The following is a 17,239-nucleotide window of genomic DNA, read 5'->3' on the forward strand; positions in this document are numbered from 1 at the left end:
AATGTTTCATTATCTAAATACAATAGTCAAGATTGTCAAGTTGAATTCATACACTTGGGCAATTATGAAGCCACGTAACCATTTTGACATGGTACTCACAATTTGTACAACTTCTGTTTCAAGAGTCTTGAACTCAACACTGTTGCTATCATTGAGTTGTGGTTCATATGGTGTATTCAAGACAGCTGAGACAAGAACAAACGTTGTGTTTCCTGAAGCGGTCGAAGTAGCTGCTGTAGTCTCTGTTGTTGGAGCTGGTGTAGCACTGATGGTTGTTTGTTGAGTGGCCTCTGTAGTACTCAAGTTGGGGACTACAGTTGTTGGACTTGTTGTCTCGTTCAATACTGCAAAAGCACAAGGATGACACCATGTAGATTGGGAGAAATAAAGTGTAGTAGTCAGTAGATTTCTATGTACATGTGCTTAAAGTCCTGCTCATGCTTTTACGTGGTCTTTGTTGACCCATCCATCCTTTCAGAAGGCGCAAAGAAAAGAATTATTATTAAATTTGTTATTGGACTGGCATTGATAGCAGAATCTTCACAGTCAACCTTTGATAGTTCTACGCAATGAAACCATACCACATAATCTGTACCACATACAGTAATCCCTCATAACGACACATGAGCTGGAGACTCAACAACAATGGCAAACATAGAAAAACACTCAAAACAAAGTGTCTGAGTGATTTCCTGTTTGTTAGGGCTCTTGGTTTAACATTAAAGGCAACTGTTCACTTACCCACTGCTTGGATGGTAGTGGGATCAACAGTGAGGTTGAAGTTGTTGTTGGGATTGGACACAGCGTTTGCTAATGTTTTTGCCACATCACTAGCCTGTGGGGTTTCTCCAGGTGCAGCATGGTCATTGAACTCAACCACCACTTCTACTTCAGTAAGAGTCTCTGTTGTTGTTGTTGTGACATATTGTCTGCAAAAAACAACAGAGCATTTCAAGGACATCATAATGACAGTCATGAAAGATGTGTGCAATTGTGCCATGAAATGGGGTTCTTTGGAATACAACACTCATGATACTGGAGAATAGCACCTACAATAAAGTGAACAGCACATTGAAATCTTACCTGAATTCTATGACATAGGCACGGACGAAAAGATAATAATATCTTGCACTGTAGACGATGTCCCACTGAGGGAGGAAAGCAGATAGAAAAGTGCAAACATATTACAAATGTTTCATTATCTAAATACAATAGTCAAGATTGTCAAGTTGAATTCATCCACTTGGGCAATTATGAAGCCAGCTAACCATTTTGACATGGTACTCACAATTTGTACAACTTCTGTTTCAAGAGTCTTGAACTCAACACTGTTGCTATCATTGAGTTGTGGTTCATATGGTGTATTCAAGACAGCTGAGACAAGAACAAACGTTGTGTTTCCTGGAGCGGTCGAAGTAGCTGCTGTAGTCTCTGTTGTTGGAGCTGGTGTAGCACTGATGGTTGTTTGTTGAGTGGCCTCTGTAGTACTCAAGTTGGGGACTACAGTTGTTGGACTTGTTGTCTCGTTCAATACTGCAAAAGCACAAGGATGACACCATGTAGATTGGGAGAAATAAAGTGTAGTAGTCAGTAGATTTCTATGTACATGTGCTTAAAGTCCTGCTCATGCTTTTACGTGGTCTTTGTTGACCCATCCATCCTTTCAGAAGGCGCAAAGAAAAGAATTATTATTAAATTTGTTATTGAACTGGCATTGATAGCAGAATACTTCACAGTCAACCTTTGATAGTTCTACGCAATGAAACCATACCACATAATCTGTACCACATACAGTAATCCCTCATAACGACACATGAGCTGGAGACTCAACAACAATGGCAAACAAAGAAAAACACTCAAAACAAAGTGTCTGAGTGATTTCCTGTTTGTTAGGGCTCTTGGTTTAACATTAAAGGCAACTGTTCACTTACCCACTGCTTGGATGGTAGTGGGATCAACAGTGAGGTTGAAGTTGTTGTTGGGATTGGACACAGCATTTGCTAATGTTTTTGCCACATCACTAGCCTGTGGGGTTTCTCCAGGTGCAGCATAGTCATTGAACTCAACCACCACTTCTACTTCAGTAAGAGTCTCTGTTGTTGTTGTTGTTGTGACATATTGTCTGCAAAACACAGCAGAGCATTTCAAGAACATCATAATGACAGTCATGAATGATGTGTGCAATTGTGCAATGAAATGGGGTTCTTTGGAATACAACACTCATGATACTGGGAGAATAGCACCTACAATAAAGTGAACAGCACGTTGAAATCTTACCTGAATTCTATGACATAGGCACGGACGAAAAGATAATAATATCTTGCACTGTAGACGATGTCCCACTGAGGGAGGAAAGCAGATAGAAAAGTGCAAACATATTACAAATGTTTCATTATCTAAATACAATAGTCAAGATTGTCAAGTTGAATTCATACACTTGGGCAATTATGAAGCCACGTAACCATTTTGACGTGGTACTCACAATTTGTACAACTTCTGTTTCAAGAGTCTTGAACTCAACACTGTTGCTATCATTGAGTTGTGGTTCATATGGTGTATTCAAGACAGCTGAGACAAGAACAAACGTTGTGTTTCCTGAAGTGGTCGAAGTAGCTGCTGTAGTCTCTGTTGTTGGAGCTGGTGTAGCACTGATGGTTGTTTGTTGAGTGGCCTCTGTAGTACTCAAGTTGGGGACTACAGTTGTTGGACTTGTTGTCTCGTTCAATACTGCAAAAGCACAAGGATGACACCATGTAGATTGGGAGAAATAAAGTGTAGTAGTCAGTAGATTTCTATGTACATGTGCTTAAAGTCCTGCTCATGCTTTTACGTGGTCTTTGTTGACCCATCCATCCTTTCAGAAGGCGCAAAGAAAAGAATTATTATTAAATTTGTTATTGGACTGGCATTGATAGCAGAATCTTCACAGTCAACCTTTGATAGTTCTACGCATTGAAACCATACCACATAATCTGTACCACATACAGTAATCCCTCATAACGACACATGAGCTGGAGACTCAACAACAATGGCAAACAAAGAAAAACACTCAAAACAAAGTGTCTGAGTGATTTCCTGTTTGTTAGGGCTCTTGGTTTAACATTAAAGGCAACTGTTCACTTACCCACTGCTTGGATGGTAGTGGGATCAACAGTGAGGTTGAAGTTGTTGTTGGGATTGGACACAGCATTTGCTAATGTTTTTGCCACATCACTAGCCTGTGGGGTTTCTCCAGGTGCAGCATGGTCATTGAACTCAACCACCACTTCTACTTCAGTAAGAGTCTCTGTTGTTGTTGTTTTTGTTGTGACATATTGTCTGCAAAAAACAACAGAGCATTTCAAGAACATCATAATGACAGTCATGAATGATGTGTGCAATTGTGCCATGAAATGGGGTTCTTTGGAATACAACACTCATGATACTGGAGAATAGCACCTACAATAAAGTGAACAGCACATTGAAATCTTACCTGAATTCTATGACATAGGCACGGACGAAAAGATAATAATATCTTGCACTGTAGACGATGTCCCACTGAGGGAGGAAAGCAGATAGAAAAGTGCAAACATATTACAAATGTTTTCATTATCTAAATACAATAGTCAAGATTGTCAAGTTGAATTCATACACTTGGGCAATTATGAAGCCACGTAACCATTTTGACATGGTACTCACAATTTGTACAACTTCTGTTTCAAGAGTCTTGAACTCAACACTGTTGCTATCATTGAGTTGTGGTTCATATGGTGTATTCAAGACAGCTGAGACAAGAACAAACGTTGTGTTTCCTGAAGCGGTCGAAGTAGCTGCTGTAGTCTCTGTTGTTGGAGCTGGTGTAGCACTGATGGTTGTTTGTTGAGTGGCCTCTGTAGTACTCAAGTTGGGGACTACAGTTGTTGGACTTGTTGTCTCGTTCAATACTGCAAAAGCACAAGGATGACACCATGTAGATTGGGAGAAATAAAGTGTAGTAGTCAGTAGATTTCTATGTACATGTGCTTAAAGTCCTGCTCATGCTTTTACGTGGTCTTTGTTGACCCATCCATCCTTTCAGAAGGCGCAAAGAAAAGAATTATTATTAAATTTGTTATTGGACTGGCATTGATAGCAGAATCTTCACAGTCAACCTTTGATAGTTCTACGCATTGAAACCATACCACATAATCTGTACCACATACAGTAAACCCTCATAACGACACATGAGCTGGAGACTCAACAACAATGGCAAACAAAGAAAAACACTCAAAACAAAGTGTCTGAGTGATTTCCTGTTTGTTAGGGCTCTTGGTTTAACATTAAAGGCAACTGTTCACTTACCCACTGCTTGGATGGTAGTGGGATCAACAGTGAGGTTGAAGTTGTTGTTGGGATTGGACACAGCATTTGCTAATGTTTTTGCCACATCACTAGCCTGTGGGGTTTCTCCAGGTGCAGCATGGTCATTGAACTCAACCACCACTTCTACTTCAGTAAGAGTCTCTGTTGTTGTTGTTGTGACATATTGTCTGCAAAAAACAACAGAGCATTTCAAGGACATCATAATGACAGTCATGAATGATGTGTGCAATTGTGCCATGAAATGGGGTTCTTTGGAATACAACACTCATGATACTGGAGAATAGCACCTACAATAAAGTGAACAGCACATTGAAATCTTACCTGAATTCTATGACATAGGCACGGACGAAAAGATAATAATATCTTGCACTGTAGACGATGTCCCACTGAGGGAGGAAAGCAGATAGAAAAGTGCAAACATATTACAAATGTTTCATTATCTAAATACAATAGTCAAGATTGTCAAGTTGAATTCATCCACTTGGGCAATTATGAAGCCACGTAACCATTTTGACATGGTACTCACAATTTGTACAACTTCTGTTTCAAGAGTCTTGAACTCAACACTGTTGCTATCATTGAGTTGTGGTTCATATGGTGTATTCAAGACAGCTGAGACAAGAACAAACGTTGTGTTTCCTGAAGCGGTCGAAGTAGCTGCTGTAGTCTCTGTTGTTGGAGCTGGTGTAGCACTGATGGTTGTTTGTTGAGTGGCCTCTGTAGTACTCAAGTTGGGGACTACAGTTGTTGGACTTGTTGTCTCGTTCAATACTGCAAAAGCACAAGGATGACACCATGTAGATTGGGAGAAATAAAGTGTAGTAGTCAGTAGATTTCTATGTACATGTGCTTAAAGTCCTGCTCATGCTTTTACGTGGTCTTTGTTGACCCATCCATCCTTTCAGAAGGCGCAAAGAAAAGAATTATTATTAAATTTGTTATTGGACTGGCATTGATAGCAGAATCTTCACAGTCAACCTTTGATAGTTCTACGCATTGAAACCATACCACATAATCTGTACCACATACAGTAATCCCTCATAACGACACATGAGCTGGAGACTCAACAACAATGGCAAACAAAGAAAAACACTCAAAACAAAGTGTCTGAGTGATTTCCTGTTTGTTAGGGCTCTTGGTTTAACATTAAAGGCAACTGTTCACTTACCCACTGCTTGGATGGTAGTGGGATCAACAGTGAGGTTGAAGTTGTTGTTGGGATTGGACACAGCATTTGCTAATGTTTTTGCCACATCACTAGCCTGTGGGGTTTCTCCAGGTGCAGCATGGTCATTGAACTCAACCACCACTTCTACTTCAGTAAGAGTCTCTGTTGTTGTTGTTGTTGTGACATATTGTCTGCAAAAAACAACAGAGCATTTCAAGGACATCATAATGACAGTCATGAATGATGTGTGCAATTGCTCCATGAAATGGGGTTCTTTGGAATACAACACTCATGATACTGGAGAATAGCACCTACAATAAAGTGAACAGCACATTGAAATCTTACCTGAATTCTATGACATAGGCACGGACGAAAAGATAATAATATCTTGCACTGTAGACGATGTCCCACTGAGGGAGGAAAGCAGATAGAAAAGTGCAAACATATTACAAATGTTTCATTATCTAAATACAATAGTCAAGATTGTCAAGTTGAATTCATCCACTTGGGCAATTATGAAGCCACGTAACCATTTTGACATGGTACTCACAATTTGTACAACTTCTGTTTCAAGAGTCTTGAACTCAACACTGTTGCTATCATTGAGTTGTGGTTCATATGGTGTATTCAAGACAGCTGAGACAAGAACAAACGTTGTGTTTCCTGAAGCGGTCGAAGTAGCTGCTGTAGTCTCTGTTGTTGGAGCTGGTGTAGCACTGATGGTTGTTTGTTGAGTGGCCTCTGTAGTACTCAAGTTGGGGACTACAGTTGTTGGACTTGTTGTCTCGTTCAATACTGCAAAAGCACAAGGATGACACCATGTAGATTGGGAGAAATAAAGTGTAGTAGTCAGTAGATTTCTATGTACATGTGCTTAAAGTCCTGCTCATGCTTTTACGTGGTCTTTGTTGACCCATCCATCCTTTCAGAAGGCGCAAAGAAAAGAATTATTATTAAATTTGTTATTGGACTGGCATTGATAGCAGAATCTTCACAGTCAACCTTTGATAGTTCTACGCATTGAAACCATACCACATAATCTGTACCACATACAGTAATCCCTCATAACGACACATGAGCTGGAGACTCAACAACAATGGCAAACAAAGAAAAACACTCAAAACAAAGTGTCTGAGTGATTTCCTGTTTGTTAGGGCTCTTGGTTTAACATTAAAGGCAACTGTTCACTTACCCACTGCTTGGATGGTAGTGGGATCAACAGTGAGGTTGAAGTTGTTGTTGGGATTGGACACAGCATTTGCTAATGTTTTTGCCACATCACTAGCCTGTGGGGTTTCTCCAGGTGCAGCATGGTCATTGAACTCAACCACCACTTCTACTTCAGTAAGAGTCTCTGTTGTTGTTGTTGTTGTGACATATTGTCTGCAAAAAACAACAGAGCATTTCAAGGACTTCATAATGACAGTCATGAATGATGTGTGCAATTGTGCCATGAAATGGGGTTCTTTGGAATACAACACTCATGATACTGGAGAATATCACCTACAATAAAGTGAACAGCACATTGAAATCTTACCTGAATTCTATGACATAGGCACGGACGAAAAGATAATAATATCTTGCACTGTAGACGATGTCCCACTGAGGGAGGAAAGCAGATAGAAAAGTGCAAACATATTACAAATGTTTCATTATCTAAATACAATAGTCAAGATTGTCAAGTTGAATTCATCCACTTGGGCAATTATGAAGCCACGTAACCATTTTGACATGGTACTCACAATTTGTACAACTTCTGTTTCAAGAGTCTTGAACTCAACACTGTTGCTATCATTGAGTTGTGGTTCATATGGTGTATTCAAGACAGCTGAGACAAGAACAAACGTTGTGTTTCCTGAAGCGGTCGAAGTAGCTGCTGTAGTCTCTGTTGTTGGAGCTGGTGTAGCACTGATGGTTGTTTGTTGAGTGGCCTCTGTAGTACTCAAGTTGGGGACTACAGTTGTTGGACTTGTTGTCTCGTTCAATACTGCAAAAGCACAAGGATGACACCATGTAGATTGGGAGAAATAAAGTGTAGTAGTCAGTAGATTTCTATGTACATGTGCTTAAAGTCCTGCTCATGCTTTTACGTGGTCTTTGTTGACCCATCCATCCTTTCAGAAGGCGCAAAGAAAAGAATTATTATTAAATTTGTTATTGGACTGGCATTGATAGCAGAATCTTCACAGTCAACCGTTTGATAGTTCTACGCATTGAAACCATACCACATAATCTGTACCACATACAGTAAACCCTCATAACGACACATGAGCTGGAGACTCAACAACAATGGCAAACAAAGAAAAACACTCAAAACAAAGTGTCTGAGTGATTTCCTGTTTGTTAGGGCTCTTGGTTTAACATTAAAGGCAACTGTTCACTTACCCACTGCTTGGATGGTAGTGGGATCAACAGTGAGGTTGAAGTTGTTGTTGGGATTGGACACAGCATTTGCTAATGTTTTTGCCACATCACTAGCCTGTGGGGTTTCTCCAGGTGCAGCATGGTCATTGAACTCAACCACCACTTCTACTTCAGTAAGAGTCTCTGTTGTTGTTGTTGTGACATATTGTCTGCAAAAAACAACAGAGCATTTCAAGGACATCATAATGACAGTCATGAATGATGTGTGCAATTGTGCCATGAAATGGGGTTCTTTGGAATACAACACTCATGATACTGGAGAATAGCACCTACAATAAAGTGAACAGCACATTGAAATCTTACCTGAATTCTATGACATAGGCACGGACGAAAAGATAATAATATCTTGCACTGTAGACAATGTCCCACTGAGGGAGGAAAGCAGATAGAAAAGTGCAAACATATTACAAATGTTTCATTATCTAAATACAATAGTCAAGATTGTCAAGTTGAATTCATCCACTTGGGCAATTATGAAGCCACGTAACCATTTTGACATGGTACTCACAATTTGTACAACTTCTGTTTCAAGAGTCTTGAACTCAACACTGTTGCTATCATTGAGTTGTGGTTCATATGGTGTATTCAAGACAGCTGAGACAAGAACAAACGTTGTGTTTCCTGAAGTGGTCGAAGTAGCTGCTGTAGTCTCTGTTGTTGGAGCTGGTGTAGCACTGATGGATGTTTGTTGAGTGGCTTCCGTAGTAGTCAGGTTGGGGACCACAGCTGTTGGATTTGTTTCATTCAATACTGCAAAAGCACAAGTATGACAGCATGTAGATTGACAGAAACAATGAAATGTACTAGTCAGTAGCATTCGTGTGCAGTTGCTTAAAGCAGGGTTGCCCAATCCTGGTCCTCGAGAGCTACTGTCCTGCTGGTTTCACAACTCTCCCTTTCCCAGCTGATACTAAATACCTAGACCAGGTTTGTTCAGTAAAGCAGCAACTAACTAACCCATCTGATCAAGGTAATCAGCAAAGAGAGTTAGAAAAACAGAAAGTCAGTAGCTGTCGAACACGAGAATTGGACAACGCTGGCATGAAGTCTTTCTCATTTTGGCCTTTTTGATTATTCTGCTTCTGCATGCTCTTTCTTGAGCCATCCATCTTTTTCGATGGCGCTGAGAACAGAAAAAGTATTTACCCATGGTTTAGGATTTAGGGCAACAGCTTACTTACCAACTGCTTGGATGGTAGTGGAATCAACAGTGAGATTGAAGGTGTTGTTGAGATTGGACACAGCATTTGCTAATGTTTTTACCACATCACTAGCCTGTGGGGTTTCTCCAGGTGCAGCATGGTCATTGAACTCAACCACCACCTCTACTTCAGTAAGAATCTCTGTTGTTGTTGTTGTTGTGACATATTGTCTGCAAAAAACAGCAGAACATTTCAAGGACATCATATTGACAGTCATTAATGATGTGTGCAATTGCTCCATGAAATGGGGTTCTTTGGAATACAACACTCATGATACTGGAGAATAGCACCTACAATAAAGCAAGTTAAAATCTTACCTGAATTCTACGACATAGGCACGGACAAAAAGATAATAATATCTGGCACTGTAGACGATGTCCCACTGAGGGAGGAAAGCAGATAGAAAAGTGCAAACATATTACAAATGTTTTATTATCTAAATACAATAGTCAAGAATGTCACGTTGAATTCATCCACTTGGGCATTTATGAAGCCACGTAACCATTTTGACATGGTACTCACAATTTGTACAACTTCTGTTTCAAGAGTCTTGAACTCAACACTGCTGCTGTCATTGAGTTGTGGTTCATATGGTGTATTCAAGACAGCTGAGACAAGAACAAATGTTGTGGTTCCTGAAGCAGTCGAAGTAGCTGCTGTAGTCTCTGTTGTTGGAGCTGGTGTAGCACTGATGGGTGTTTGTTGAGTGGCTTCCGTAGTAGTCAGGTTGGGGACCACAGCTGTTGGATTTGTTTCATTCAATACTGCAAAAGCACAAGTATGACAGCATGTAGATTGACAGAAACAATGAAATGTACTAGTCAGTAGCATTCGTGTGCAGTTGCTTAAAGCAGGGTTGCCCAATCCTGGTCCTCGAGAGCTACTGTCCTGCTGGTTTCACAACTCTCCCTTTCCCAGCTGATACTGAATACCTAGACCAGGTTTGTTCAGTAAAGCAGCAACTGACTAACCCATCTGATCAAGGTAATCAGCCGATAGTTAGAAAACCAGAAAGACAGTAGCTGTCGAACGTGAGGATTGGACAACGCTGGCATTAAGTCTTGCTCATTTTGGCCTTTTTGATTATTCTGCTTCTGCATGCTCTTTGTTGAGCCAACCATCTTTTTAGATGGCGCTGAGAACAGAAAAAGTATTTACCCATGGTTTAGGATTTAGGGCAACAGCTTACTTACCAACTGCTTGGATGGTAGTGGAATCAACAGTGAGATTGAAGGTGTTGTTGGGATTGGACACAGCATTTCCTAATGTTTTTGCCACATCACTAGCCTGTGGGGTTTCTCCAGGTGCAGCATGGTCATTGAACTCAACCACCACTTCTACTTCAGTAAGAGTCTTTGTTGTTGTTGTTGTTGTTGTGACATATTGTCTGCAAAAAACAGCAGAACATTTCAAGGACATCATATTGACAGTCATTAATGATGTGTGCAATTGCTCCATGAAATGGGGTTCTTTGGAATACAACACTCATGATACTGGAGAACAGCACCTACAATAAAGCGAAAAGCAAGTTAAAATCTTACCTGAATTCTACGACATAGGCACGGACAAAAAGATAATAATATCTGGCACTGTAGACGATGTCCCACTGAGGGAGGAAAGCAGATAGAAAAGTGCAAACATATTACAAATGTTTCATTATCTAAATACAATAATCAAGATTGTCACGTTGAATTCATCCACTTGGGCATTTATGAAGCCACGTAACCATTTTGACATGGTACTCACAATTTGTACAACTTCTGTTTCAAGAGTCTTGAACTCAACACTGCTGCTGTCATTGAGTTGTGGTTCATATGGTGTATTCAAGACAGCTGAGACAAGAACAAATGTTGTGGTTCCTGAAGCGGTCGAAGTAGCCGCTGTAGTCTCTGTTGTTGGAGCAGGTGTAGCACTGATGGGTGTTTGTTGAGTGGCTTCCGTAGTGGTCAGGTTGGGGACCACAGCTGTTGGATTTGTTTCATTCAATACTGCAAAAGCACAAGTATGACAGCATGTAGATTGACAGAAACAATGAAATGTACTAGTCAGTAGCATTCGTGTGCAGTTGCTTAAAGCAGGGTTGCCCAATCCTGGTCCTCGAGAGCTACTGTCCTGCTGGTTTCACAACTCTCCCTTTCCCAGCTGATACTGAATACCTAGACCAGGTTTGTTCAGTAAAGCAGCAACTGACTAACCCATCTGATCAAGGTAATCAGCAGATAGTTAGAAAACCAGAAAGACAGTAGCTGTCGAACGTGAGGATTGGACAACGCTGGCATGAAGTCTTGCTCATTTTGGCCTTTTTGATTATTCTGCTTCTGCATGCTCTTTCTTGAGCCAACCATCTTTTTAGATGGCGCTGAGAACAGAAAAAGTATTTACCCATGGTTTAGGATTTAGGGCAACAGCTTACTTACCAACTGCTTGGACGGTAGTGGAATCAACAGTGAGATTAAAGGTGTTGTTGGGATTGGACACAGCATTTGCTAATGTTTTTGCCACATCACTAGCCTGTGGGGTTTCTCCAGGTGCAGCATGGTCATTGAACTCAACCACCACCTCTACTTCAGTAAGAGTCTTTGTTGTTGTTGTTGTTGTGACATATTGTCTGCAAAAAACAGCAGAACATTTCAAGGACATCATATTGACAGTCATTAATGATGTGTGCAATTGCTCCATGAAATGGGGTTCTTTGGAATACAACACTCATGATACTGGAGAATAGCACCTACAATAAAGCGAAAAGCAAGTTAAATTCTTACCTGAATTCTACGACATAGGCACGGACAAAAAGATAATAATATCTGGCACTGTAGACGATGTCCCACTGAGGGAGGAAAGCAGATAGAAAAGTGCAAACATATTACAAATGTTTCATTATCTAAATACAATAGTCAAGAATGTCACGTTGAATTCATCCACTTGGGCATTTATGAAGCCACGTAACCATTTTGACATGGTACTCACAATTTGTACAACTTCTGTTTCAAGAGTCTTAAACTCAACACTGCTGCTGTCATTGAGTTGTGGTTCATATGGTGTATTCAAGACAGCTGAGACAAGAACAAATGTTGTGGTTCCTGAAGCAGTCGAAGTAGCTGCTGTAGTCTCTGTTGTTGGAGCTGGTGTAGCACTGATGGGTGTTTGTTGAGTGGCTTCCGTAGTAGTCAGGTTGGGGACCACAGCTGTTGGATTTGTTTCATTCAATACTGCAAAAGCACAAGTATGACAGCATGTAGATTGACGGAAACAATGAAATGTACTAGTCAGTAGCATTCGTGTGCAGTTGCTTAAAGCAGGGTTGCCCAATCCTGGTCCTCAAGAGCTACTGTCCTGCTGGTTTCACAACTCTCCCTTTCCCAGCTGATACTGAATACCTAGACCAGGTTTGTTCAGTAAAGCAGCAACTGACTAACCCATCTGATCAAGGTAATCAGCCGATAGTTAGAAAACCAGAAAGACAGTAGCTGTCGAACGTGAGGATTGGACAACGCTGGCATTAAGTCTTGCTCATTTTGGCCTTTTTGATTATTCTGCTTCTGCATGCTCTTTGTTGAGCCAACCATCTTTTTAGATGGCGCTGAGAACAGAAAAAGTATTTACCCATGGTTTAGGATTCAGGGCAACAGCTTACTTACCAACTGCTTGGATGGTAGTGGAATCAACAGTGAGATTGAAGGTGTTGTTGGGATTGGACACAGCATTTCCTAATGTTTTTGCCACATCACTAGCCTGTGGGGTTTCTCCAGTGCAGCATGGTCATTGAACTCAACCACCACTTCTACTTCAGTAAGAGTCTTTGTTGTTGTTGTTGTTGTGACATATTGTCTGCAAAAAACAGCAGAACATTTCAAGGACATCATATTGACAGTCATTAATGATGTGTGCAATTGCTCCATGAAATGGGGTTCTTTGGAATACAACACTCATGATACTGGAGAACAGCACCTACAATAAAGCGAAAAATAAGTTAAAACCTTACCTGAATTCTACGACATAGGCACGGACAAAAAGATAATAATATCTGGCACTGTAGACGATGTCCCACTGAGGGAGGAAAGCAGATAGAAAAGTGCAAACATATTACAAATGTTTCATTATCTAAATACAATAATCAAGATTGTCACGTTGAATTCATCCACTTGGGCATTTATGAAGCCACGTAACCATTTTGACATGGTACTCACAATTTGTACAACTTCTGTTTCAAGAGTCTTGAACTCAACACTGCTGCTGTCATTGAGTTGTGGTTCATATGGTGTATTCAAGACAGCTGAGACAAGAACAAATGTTGTGGTTCCTGAAGCAGTCGAAGTAGCTGCTGTAGTCTCTGTTGTTGGAGCTGGTGTAGCACTGATGGGTGTTTGTTGAGTGGCTTCCGTAGTAGTCAGGTTGGGGACCACAGCTGTTGGATTTGTTTCATTCAATACTGCAAAAGCACAAGTATGACAGCATGTAGATTGACAGAAACAATGAAATGTACTAGTCAGTAGCATTCGTGTGCAGTTGCTTAAAGCAGGGTTGCCCAATCCTGGTCCTCGAGAGCTACTGTCCTGCTGGTTTCACAACTCTCCCTTTCCCAGCTGATACTGAATACCTAGACCAGGTTTGTTCAGTAAAGCAGCAACTGACTAACCCATCTGATCAAGGTAATCAGCAGATAGTTAGAAAACCAGAAAGACAGTAGCTGTCGAACGTGAGGATTGGACAACGCTGGCATGAAGTCTTGCTCATTTTGGCCTTTTTGATTATTCTGCTTCTGCATGCTCTTTGTTGAGCCAACCATCTTTTTAGATGGCGCTGAGAACAGAAAAAGTATTCATCCCATGGTTTAGGATTTAGGGCAACAGCTTACTTACCAACTGCTTGGATGGTAGTGGAATCAACAGTGAGATTGAAGGTGTTGTTGGGATTGGACACAGCATTTCCTAATGTTTTTGCCACATCACTAGCCTGTGGGGTTTCTCCAGGTGCAGCATGGTCATTGAACTCAACCACCACTTCTACTTCAGTAAGAGTCTTTGTTGTTGTTGTTGTTGTTGTGACATATTGTCTGCAAAAAACAGCAGAACATTTCAAGGACATCATATTGACAGTCATTAATGATGTGTGCAATTGCTCCATGAAATGGGGTTCTTTGGAATACAACACTCATGATACTGGAGAATAGCACCTACAATAAAGCGAAAAGCAAGTTAAAATCTTACCTGAATTCTACGACATAGGCACGGACAAAAAGATAATAATATCTGGCACTGTAGACGATGTCCCACTGAGGGAGGAAAGCAGATAGAAAAGTGCAAACATATTACAAATGTTTCATTATCTAAATACAATAGTCAAGAATGTCACGTTGAATTCATCCACTTGGGCATTTATGAAGCCACGTAACCATTTTGACATGGTACTCACAATTTGTACAACTTCTGTTTCAAGAGTCTTGAACTCAACAGTGCTGCTGTCATTGAGTTGTGGTTCATATGGTGTATTCAAGACAGCTGAGACAAGAACAAATGTTGTGGTTCCTGAAGCAGTCGAAGTAGCTGCTGCAGTCTCTGTTGTTGGAGCTGGTGTAGCACTGATGGGTGTTTGTTGAGTGGCTTCCGTAGTAGTCAGGTTGGGGACCACAGCTGTTGGATTTGTTTCATTCAATACTGCAAAAGCACAAGTATGACAGCATGTAGATTGACAGAAACAATGAAATGTACTAGTCAGTAGCATTCGTGTGCAGTTGCTTAAAGCAGGGTTGCCCAATCCTGGTCCTCGAGAGCTACTGTCCTGCTGGTTTCACAACTCTCCCTTTCCCAGCTGATACTGAATACCTAGACCAGGTTTGTTCAGTAAAGCAGCAACTGACTAACCCATCTGATCAAGGTAATCAGCCGATAGTTAGAAAACCAGAAAGACAGTAGCTGTCGAACGTGAGGATTGGACAACGCTGGCATTAAGTCTTGCTCATTTTGGCCTTTTTGATTATTCTGCTTCTGCATGCTCTTTGTTGAGCCAACCATCTTTTTAGATGGCGCTGAGAACAGAAAAAGTATTTACCCATGGTTTAGGATTCAGGGCAACAGCTTACTTACCAACTGCTTGGATGGTAGTGGAATCAACAGTGAGATTGAAGGTGTTGTTGGGATTGGACACAGCATTTCCTAATGTTTTTGCCACATCACTAGCCTGTGGGGTTTCTCCAGGTGCAGCATGGTCATTGAACTCAACCACCACTTCTACTTCAGTAAGAGTCTTTGTTGTTGTTGTTGTTGTGACATATTGTCTGCAAAAAACAGCAGAACATTTCAAGGACATCATATTGACAGTCATTAATGATGTGTGCAATTGCTCCATGAAATGGGGTTCTTTGGAATACAACACTCATGATACTGGAGAACAGCACCTACAATAAAGCGAAAAATAAGTTAAAACCTTACCTGAATTCTACGACATAGGCACGGACAAAAAGATAATAATATCTGGCACTGTAGACGATGTCCCACTGAGGGAGGAAAGCAGATAGAAAAGTGCAAACATATTACAAATGTTTCATTATCTAAATACAATAATCAAGATTGTCACGTTGAATTCATCCACTTGGGCATTTATGAAGCCACGTAACCATTTTGACATGGTACTCACAATTTGTACAACTTCTGTTTCAAGAGTCTTGAACTCAACACTGCTGCTGTCATTGAGTTGTGGTTCATATGGTGTATTCAAGACAGCTGAGACAAGAACAAATGTTGTGGTTCCTGAAGCAGTCGAAGTAGCTGCTGTAGTCTCTGTTGTTGGAGCTGGTGTAGCACTGATGGGTGTTTGTTGAGTGGCTTCCGTAGTAGTCAGGTTGGGGACCACAGCTGTTGGATTTGTTTCATTCAATACTGCAAAAGCACAAGTATGACAGCATGTAGATTGACAGAAACAATGAAATGTACTAGTCAGTAGCATTCGTGTGCAGTTGCTTAAAGGAGGGTTGCCCAATCCTGGTCCTCGAGAGCTACTGTCCTGCTGGTTTCACAACTCCCCCTTTCCCAGCTGATACTGAATACCTAGACCAGGTTTGTTCAGTAAAGCAGCAACTAACTAACCCATCTGATCAAGGTAATCAGCAAAGAGAGTTAGAAAACCAGAAAGTCAGTAGCTGTCGAACACGAGAATTGGACAACGCTGGCATGAAGTCTTTCTCATTTTGGCCTTTTTGATTATTCTGCTTCTGCATGCTCTTTCTTGAGCCATCCATCTTTTTCGATGGCGCTGAGAACAGAAAAAGTATTTACCCATGGTTTAGGATTTAGGGCAACAGCTTACTTACCAACTGCTTGGATGGTAGTGGAATCAACAGTGAGATTGAAGGTGTTGTTGGGATTGGACACAGCATTTCCTAATGTTTTTGCCACATCACTAGCCTGTGGGGTTTCTCCAGGTGCAGCATGGTCATTGAACTCAACCACCACTTCTACTTCAGTAAGAGTCTTTGTTGTTGTTGTTGTTGTTGTTGTTGTTGTGACATATTGTCTGCAAAAAACAGCAGAACATTTCAAGGACATCATATTGACAGTCATTAATGATGTGTGCAATTGCTCCATGAAATGGGGTTCTTTGGAATACAACACTCACGATACTGGAGAACAGCACCTACAATAAAGCGAAAAGCAAGTTAAAATCTTACCTGAATTCTACGACATAGGCACGGACAAAAAGATAATAATATCTGGCACTGTAGACGATGTCCCACTGAGGGAGGAAAGCAGATAGAAAAGTGCAAACATATTACAAATGTTTCATTATCTAAATACAATAGTCAAGAATGTCACGTTGAATTCATCCACTTGGGCATTTATGAAGCCACGTAACCATTTTTACATGGTACTCACAATTTGTACAACTTCTGTTTCAAGAGTCTTGAACTCAACACTGCTGCTGTCATTGAGTTGTGGTTCATATGGTGTATTCAAGACAGCTGAGACAAGAACAAATGTTGTGGTTCCTGAAGCAGTCGAAGTAGCTGCTGTAGTCTCTGTTGTTGGAGCTGGTGTAGCACTGATGGGTGTTTGTTGAGTGGCTTCCGTAGTAGTCAGGTTGGGGACCACAGCTGTTGGATTTGTTTCAT

At 40.8% G+C, this 17,239-nt stretch overlaps 1 protein-coding gene and 1 long non-coding RNA gene across 2 annotated transcripts; both read right to left on the minus strand.

Annotated features, from left to right (window-relative positions):
- Positions 1-9,567: 9,567 nt before the first annotated feature.
- LOC129603063 (mucin-5AC-like) lies at positions 9,568-10,681 on the minus strand. The gene is made up of 2 exons (XM_055502692.1): positions 10,329-10,681; positions 9,568-9,899 (listed from the first exon to the last, which is right to left on the minus strand). The coding sequence occupies exons 1-2, from the start codon at positions 10,591-10,593 to the stop codon at positions 9,568-9,570; spliced, it is 597 nt and encodes a 198-aa protein (XP_055358667.1). The 5' UTR covers positions 10,594-10,681.
- Positions 10,682-14,682: 4,001 nt separating this feature from the next.
- Positions 14,683-16,606, minus strand: LOC121202595 (uncharacterized). The gene is made up of 3 exons (XR_005898350.2): positions 16,442-16,606; positions 15,219-16,010; positions 14,683-14,789 (listed from the first exon to the last, which is right to left on the minus strand). It is a non-coding gene; the product is annotated as an uncharacterized LOC121202595 (long non-coding RNA).
- Positions 16,607-17,239: the final 633 nt, after the last annotated feature.

The sequence above is a fragment of the Betta splendens genome, chromosome 2, assembly GCF_900634795.4.
Source record: "Betta splendens chromosome 2, fBetSpl5.4, whole genome shotgun sequence".
NCBI lineage: Eukaryota > Metazoa > Chordata > Actinopteri > Anabantiformes > Osphronemidae > Betta > Betta splendens.